This window comes from Halyomorpha halys, unplaced genomic scaffold (genome assembly GCF_000696795.3).
Source record: "Halyomorpha halys isolate HHAL.00 unplaced genomic scaffold, Hhal_1.1 Scaffold36.1, whole genome shotgun sequence".
Classification (NCBI taxonomy): Eukaryota; Metazoa; Arthropoda; class Insecta; order Hemiptera; family Pentatomidae; genus Halyomorpha; species Halyomorpha halys.
In genome coordinates this window covers 2,259,112-2,267,787 of record NW_027108624.1, presented here as the reverse complement: position 1 = coordinate 2,267,787, position 8,676 = coordinate 2,259,112, and the positions used below count along the sequence as shown (strand labels likewise).

Genomic DNA, 8,676 nt, shown 5'->3' with positions numbered 1-8,676 from the left:
TTGTTATTAAAATGTAGTTATTTACCCCTTTGATTATTAAGTTTATAATGTGACTTGATGTTCAATCCCCCCCCCCAAAAAAAAAAATAATTATATGAAATAAATTATTAAAAAGATTATAACTACTCAAATTTCTATAGTTTAATTTGTAAACAAATATTTATATGATAAAGGAAAATAATTTTAAAATTTAATTAAAGGTCATGATGAGTATGCTCAATTCTTCTATAAGAGGAGAAGTTGATAGGACTTGAATATATAAGTTTGAATTATCTCCCAGTTTCTTATTTTTTATTTATCTAAAACTTTTCTCTTCTACAACTTTTACAAATTCTCTACTAAATTGTCATAGAACAACTTGTGTCTATTGAAAACCCATCTCAAATTGACAAATTCAGGAAATTTGAGCAATAAAATAGCATTTTCTTAATTGTTTTTTTTTTTTTTATAATATGAAATATTTTTTAAATTTCATTATGCATGTCATCATTCAACATACTATTCCTTAATTGAAAGGGTTGCTAAAACAGTTAGCAAAAAACAGCTTAATGAAAACAAACTTGTGTTTTAATAAACTGGCAGGTAAGTAAATAAATCAATTTTTACATTGGTTCCTCTCACACTTGTCTATGCAGTGCACTTGCCCTTTTGAGCATGAGCAGGATACATACTTAAACTAAAATCCTCATTATCACTTAGCAGTGTGAAGTTCCTCATTATACAACTACCTCCAATTATCTCTGTTCATCACTAGTCTTCTTCTCTCTTCACAGTTTATTTTTCTTCTATGGAAGGCTTTCTGAACGTGCTGCTATCCCAAAAATGAAAAATTGTACAAAACTGAAACTACTAATTTAAGGCAAGTATATACCTGGAATGTGACTTTTTATAATAAAATCGACAGGTTTCCACTTCCTTGTGCAAGGAAGTGAATGATTCGTATAAGATTATGCTCAACTGCCAGATTATTCCCCCAATTAAGGGTGCTCACTTTATAGAGGTTGGATGCACAGTAGGAGGGCTCCCAAGCCCACAGGGTACTCATGGCTCTTTTAACAGAATAAATAATTATCTCTCACTGTTCGGTTCAAACCTAGGGCCAAAATATAGTAATACAGTGGCTCACTCACTTAGCAACCCTGTCAGCTCATTATAAAAAAGTTCTAAGAATGTGTTATTTTATCACTAAAATTTCCAAATTTATCAACTTTAGACAGATTTTATATATAAACGAGTGGTTCTATAACCATATAGCTGAGAATCAAAGTTGTAGATAGTTATAAAAAAATCTATACCAATTCTGTATGACAAACAATTGCTGAGATAAATTATTGGAATGCATAGCCACTCTCCCCTAGAATTTGCATACTAAAGTCCTGTTAACTTCTGCTCTATATTACTTATTGTCCCTTTAAAAAATGGGCAAATCCTTCTTGATACGGTTGTGTCATATTGGTGGTAAGAATAATAACTTATATGATCTTATGTTTTATACATCATTCCCAGTATCTCAGTCTTAAGAGGAGGAATGGACCCTGTTTCATTCATAACCATTAACGTATGATATCAATTTTTAATTATATTCTACTGTGGTAATGTGGCAAATAATTGAAAGTTTAAATTACACTACTAACTTTATTGACCTTAATCGATGTCAAGGAAATGAGACATTCATTCAAGATGATTCAATCTAATTAATTTTACACAGATTTTATAACCTTTTAACATTTAATGTTTTCATAATAATGAAATGAGATATTTAATAACATTCTGACTTCTAAAACTTAAAAATTGAGTTTTTCAATATGGTAATGTTAATTTTTTTCTGTTAATCCAAAAATATCAAATTTATTAATTTATAGTCAATAAAATATCATCATTAATTTTTTATATATGATTTCAATTCTTGTTTTAGACTGGTTTGTTTATCAATTATAATTAAAAATCCATTAAGTCTCAACCTGTTTATTTTCTTATTATTCATCTCCTACGTTTCGGCCCTTCCGGCTATTCTGCCTTTGTCAGATTATATTTTATGAGGAGATGGTTGAGGGATGCGGTCAAATGCAAACAGAATGATATAAAGTAAATAATTATACAGAATGAAATTAATAAAATTAAAGTGATGAAAGAACATTATATTTTAGTTTATCAACCTATTTCTTATCTAACTAATTCACCTTTTCTAATAATACTACATTTACACTTTCTAATATGACCTTATTACTCTCTTTTTATATTAGAAAGTGTAAATGTAATATTATTGGAAAGGGTGAATTAGTTATCTAACTATTAATAAATGATGATAACTACTAATGATAAACTGAATATAGTTTATCAACCTACTTCTTAGATAAGAAGTCGGTTGAAGAACTAAAATATAATCTGACGAAGGTATAGTATAATAGCCTGCATTTTTTTTGGCAACATTGTAACTGTGATATTTAGAATAAGTTATCCTTGAGAATGGCCGGAAGGGCCGAAATGTTGGGATAGAATAATAAGAAAATAAACAGATTGAGACTTAATAGTTTTTTTTATTATAGTTCATTATTTTTTTATTTCCATGTTGGAACATAAGAAACTTAATCTACCATTTCCTCTTTCTTTAGGAATATTTGAAATGTATACTCTTCCAATTCAATTTTTTTAATAACTAAAATGTTTAATCAATGTCACATGTATCGGTTTTCCATATCCAGTCAGTCATTGTACAGATGGATATTGAGAGTTCTTCTCGACTTCATCATCCTCAATAATATTAAAGATGCCTATTTAGTCAGAGCTTCACATTTCCTTTTGGAATACCAAGCTAAAAAATTAAGTAAATTTTCACTGTTAATATAGTTTTAAAAAATGTTATGAATTGTATATCTTTTTATTTTACTTTTAGATACCTCCTTCCAGTTGTTAATTTGGCAAACTGCTGCAAAATATGCCAGCCGACATTCATCAATTTCCTCATGTGGAACTGTTGAATAGAAATTTTAAATGAATAACATTATATCAGATGTTTCAAATATACTAGCAATTATAATACATAAAAATATACAAAGCTACCAATAGGGGTACAAATTATTGGAAACACCTGTCCGGTATATTATAGAAATATATTTTTATAATGAATTGTTCTATATAATGCAAAATAATTATATTGAGGGATTTTTTTCAATTGGGTACATAATATAATTATCTATTGTTAGTCATCTAATTGTTTTGATTTCAGAAATTTGACTCACCTTCAGCTTGGCATATCTCAGCAATCTTATCAACTTTCATTTTATCTCCCACCGTAGGTAGTCCTTGCTTTGAGAGATTTTTAATATTTTCCCAGTCAATTTTTCCTTCCTTAATCTATGAAATATGAGATTAGATTACACAAAGATATGACTTTCCTAAAATCTAATGATAAACATATAACAATTATAACTTTGTATCCAAGAAATAATGGCATAATAAAAAAAAAAAAAATACCATTCTTAATTTGTTCATTACGCATCTGATCCAGCACTAAAAAATAAAATAAAAAATAAATTAAAATGTCGAAAAAGAGGCTAATAAAAATTCATGTAATCTTTATAATTTATAAATATTTAAATATATTACAAAATCTAGCCTACACCCTTCCTAGATATTGTGACTGCATTCGGAGTAAATAAAAACTGTTTTTGTGTCAATAACACTTCTTATATAATCCTATTTACAGAATATGGTATTTGAAGAGGGGAAGTCAATGACTAATTCTAGGAATTCATTCATAGATTTTAAGAACCAATCTCTGGTTATGACCAAATACTTATCTAATACGTAATAACAATAAGCCTATCAGACCATCAATAAGTAAGCAAGAAATAGGGGAAATTAAAATCAAATTACAAATGATAATTAAAATAAATGAAAATGGCCAGTTCATGGATGATAATTAAGTCTCACCGCAACTTCGTAATCAGGAAGCACGAAATCATAATAAACAATACTCTTTACAACATCTGTAACAAATAATAATACTAATAAATGGATGACTATAAAGTAATCATTACATTATAAAAATTAATAAAATAAAAAAATGTATACCTTGGCTGATCTTGTATTGTTCAGAACATTGACCGAAAAATTTTTTCCAAGCTTTATCTTCTTCATGGCACTAAGTAACATACAAATATAATTTGGTTTTATTTTTATTTCTATAATTTTTCTGTATATAAACAGATAATATTTTTAAAAATAATATCTGACTACAAATCTTTTTATTAGGTAGAAAAATAACACAACAAAATTATTTAATCATATTAACATAAAAATTTCATCATAAATGAAACAAACAAAAATTCATATTCCAGATTCTATCCTACTCTAAAAAATTACTAGACTTAGTTACTTTTTATCATTACAGGAAATGCTCGAAATATAGATGGAGAACATGTTACCTTTACAAGGAAACTCCTTATACTTATAAATTAATTTACACATGTAAAAATTCAAATAGAAAACAATATTGCCTTAAATAATCACCAATATATAGTTCAGCTCTTCGAAGCGTAGTTTTCAGATTTATACTCTCAAACACACTAGGCTGAAAACTATGTTTCCGCTCACTTAGCTAATGTCAAAAACTTAATACTGCGGGATAATCCCTCCCAAGTACTATTCATTAACTTTTCATTAACAGCCAGTATCAATTTCTTTATATATATATATATATATATTATAAAACTTTTGCTGGGATTAGCTTTTGAATTTCCTCATTTTTCACTTCCGTGTGACTTAGTTGTGTTAGTATTATGCTTTATTCAATCTCTCGACAAAAATTAAGTTTATTTTATTTTTTTTTCTTAAGGAAAATATTTGCCGATGAAGTTTTTTTTTCCATCCCCTAACAATAACTTTTAACAAATTTAATTAGTCTTCTAGTTTATGAACCTTCTATATTATCTACAATGATCTATTAATAAGTAATGGAGTCACCATTTATTTAACCCTTACCATCAAGAATTTAAGCATGGCTTGTATCTTAGCATTTGAACTAGAAAACACCCCTATATCATTAGAATTCCTTTGGTACTTTTTATTTGCCTATTTATACACTTTAAAAAAAATCTTAATTAGTGTATTATAACACTTTGGAACTACTGAACTAAAATAATTACATTGTAGCTTACCCTGACCTGGCTGAAAATTGTAACAATAGCAATGACTGTCAACGCAACAATATAAGCCTTCATTTTGCACCTGTAATAGACCTAAGCTTTCATCAGTACGAGAAAACGAGGCTCTTTGTTGCTTCCTTTATATAGCCCAACCCCACCCAAGCCATGGATGACATCATTTATAATGAATCAAAACAATGTTTGGTTTAATAAAAACTAGTTTTCAATTTAATTGTTCTCTTTGATCAGTTTGACTGTTGATTTTATTTTTGATATCAATACGGTATTCTTTAATTAGAGAATTAATGGAGAAAATATTTTTCTTTTTCTTTTTTCTATTTAAAAAATTGATAAATTCAATTTGTTTTTTTTTTCTCTGGTTTCAAAGTGTATTTTTAAATTGGTATAAAACTAATTCCAACTTAAAATAAGGATTATATCTGATATAATGAAAGATAGCTGTGGATATTATATGAGATGGTTGGGAGTGCAGTCAATGAAGAACTCAAATAAGAAAAAAATTATTTAATTGATGCCAACATTCTGGCCTGAATTTCAGGGCTAAGAACCAAAAACAAGATAATAAGCATAATGAGTGAAAAAAAATAACAGATACATAAATACTGTAGAAAGAAAATGTATAGTCTACCTATTATAAAAATATAAAAGCTATTTGAGAATAAATATACATATACGTAAAAAATGAAAAAGAAAACATATGTAATTAATAAAATGTGTGAGTAAAATAAAAGAAATGAAGCATAAAGTTATATAAGCCAACAGGAATAATGAAATATCAATATGAATAAGAAAACATAGAGAAATAATACACAGTAAATTAGAATTACGAAAAGTATGAAAGAAAACGCAAATGTGAAAATTTTTTTTTTTTAATCAAACTTTATTTATTGATAGATATTACAATCTGGCACACCGTTGTGGGGACTAGGTAATAGTGATGAATGATCACATTCTTACTAAAATAAAATAAAATATGAATGAAAAAAAAAGTATATAAATATAAATAAAATATATACAAACAGAAGGATAAAGAAAATGAACATAATCAAACTATGTGCATGAAAGAAAAGAATCTGACCATTGCCAGAACTCCGATTGTCCATTTTTATTTTACAATAAGTCTCTTGGCAACTGCCGTTTCAACCTTCGAGGTGGATTGTAGGGATGGGTGGAACTAGATAAGGATTGAACCAAAGGTTTATATGGAATTTTGAGAATTTGGTTGGTATGAGGTCAAGGACAAAAGGGATATGAAGGTCATAGTGTAGTGATCTGTTGGAAACGTTATAGGGTGCGACGGTTTAGCTGTTCCCCGAAGTTCAAGTCCGTAACTCCAGATAGGTTTGAGTATAGTCTTATAAATTAAAAGTTTGTTTTCTATTGAGAGATGAGAGATTCGGCTGAGCAGTCGGTATAGTTGGCTGAATTGTCTGTTAAGTTCTTCTTTTAAGTCTAGTATGTTGGTTCCAGGTGAGTCTTTTGTCTAAAATGAATCCAAGATATCGCACAATGTGAAAAATTAAATATGTAAGTAAAATAACAGGCTCAAAGAAATGAAACCTAAAGTTATATAAATAATTAGTAAATATGGCTATAATTAGATGTGGTGAACATAACTTAATAATGTGAGTAAGGAAAAAAAGGATAGAAAATATAGTCGGTGTGTAAAAACATAAAGAACATACTGACAGATGTTTTTTATTTTCAATTTTAGATATTGTTAATATAAAGATTTCTTTTTCATGTAATATAATTATCTTCACTAGTGCAGTAAATAGTAGTCTCAGTTCTATTATAAAGTCCTGACTTTCTGAGGCTATAGCATTCTCACTCAGGCTTCTATTTTTTATATCAATAAGAGAGAAGCGTTGGAATCTCCTGGACTCGTGCTGTTTCCATGCCCTGCTCCATAAGTGGTGGGACACTCTAGCTTCGGAGTTCCCTTGTCTGAGGGTTAATTTTGTACCTAAGAATACCTGGACTAAAGATCTTTGTTTAAATTATTTTTTACTTTCACTTACCTATATGTGAAATATATATAATATGTGGGAGTATTGTGATCGTGAAAAATTTCAAATCTGAGTTTTCAATGGAATGACATGTTTTAAGGCCTTCTAAGCCTAAATAATCAAGTCTTACAAAATGGTTTATGTGTAAGTATATGAACCGCCTAGCTCAACAACAAAAGTTATACAGAACTTAAATTACATATTTAAGATAGGCACATACCTGGAATTTCTCTGCCTCTTTTTACTAAAATCAACATAACATAAGTTGTAAAAAAAATTTTATTATTGTCTGTAAATATAGTGATTTATAATGAATTTATTTGTCTTAAAATTAATCCTACTAACACCAACAGACACTAATCATAATTTTTTTTTTTTTCCTTTTCTTACGTCGGCCCAAGACTCCCGTTGGAGTCCTACACTGCCCCTGTTGTTATATTATAAAAGAATGGAACTGAGGATGTAAATTGTTATTATTAATTTGTGTTATTTAATTTAATTTGCTATTATTTATTTAATTTTAAAATTTTAATTTGGATTCTGCTATAAATTTGCACAACGCCTGAATAGTAGCCCTATCTAGATCTGCCAGCCCTTGGAGGAAAGCGCTATAGTTTTGGATGAGGGGGTATTTAATCCTGTATTTGTCATATCTACTGCAATTTAGAATAATATGTAATGGGTCTTCGATAGAGTTGCATGTCGAACATTTATCATTATTTTTCCCTTTTAAACTTGACTCCCAGGCATACCTATCCTGCCATTCACTAATGAAGTCTTTTTTTAACCATCTAAAAATTTCCTGTAAAGGCAGTTTCGCATTTTCCACTCTACTCGAACATCGTTTTGCTATCTTGTCAGATCGCTCATTGCCATACAAACCCACATGACCTGGAACCCATTGGACCTTAAATTTGTTATTTGATGAACTATGAACTTCTTCAATTATGTTATGTATTAAGTAAGAGGAAATATATTGCCGATGTATGTTTCTGAGTGAATTGCATACGGAAGCGGAATCTGTTAGAATTACGAGTTTTGTATTTTTATATTTTCTGTTTGCTATTTTAAAAGCTTCAACGACACCTTACAATTCAGCACTGTATATGCTAAATTTGGTGGGGAGGTTTTTCGATGTATCCTGGTTATATTGGACATCATATATCCCGACTGCAACTTTGTTTTTATCTTTAGATGCATCTGTATAAATTTTTAGATAATTTTTATACTTTTCAGACAATATTTCTAGTGTTTTCTGTTTTAGAACTGTCGGTAGATAGTGTATTTTGGTTAAGTCTGATTGGAATAGTTTGGGATTGGTTTTTATGTTGATTTGTGACTTTGGAATGGGAGTACATAGGTCGAGCTGTCCGGGGTTGATGGCAAGTGTGTTAAATAGATGTTTTGTTTCTTTGGCTATGATTCCTACTTTTGGAATGAATAAAGTGCCGTTTTGAATAGTTTGATATAGAGGATGGCAACTGTTAGAGGCGACTTTT

At 28.9% G+C, this 8,676-nt stretch overlaps 1 protein-coding gene across 1 annotated transcript; it reads right to left on the bottom strand.

The window, feature by feature from the left end:
• Window positions 1-1,832: 1,832 nt before the first annotated feature.
• On the bottom strand, window positions 1,833-5,257 carry LOC106686477 (uncharacterized). The gene is made up of 7 exons (XM_014429829.3): window positions 5,160-5,257; window positions 4,075-4,144; window positions 3,934-3,989; window positions 3,475-3,510; window positions 3,240-3,354; window positions 2,898-2,971; window positions 1,833-2,812 (listed from the first exon to the last, which is right to left on the bottom strand). The coding sequence occupies exons 1-7, from the start codon at window positions 5,220-5,222 to the stop codon at window positions 2,780-2,782; spliced, it is 447 nt and encodes a 148-aa protein (XP_014285315.1). The 5' UTR covers window positions 5,223-5,257; the 3' UTR covers window positions 1,833-2,779.
• Window positions 5,258-8,676: the final 3,419 nt, after the last annotated feature.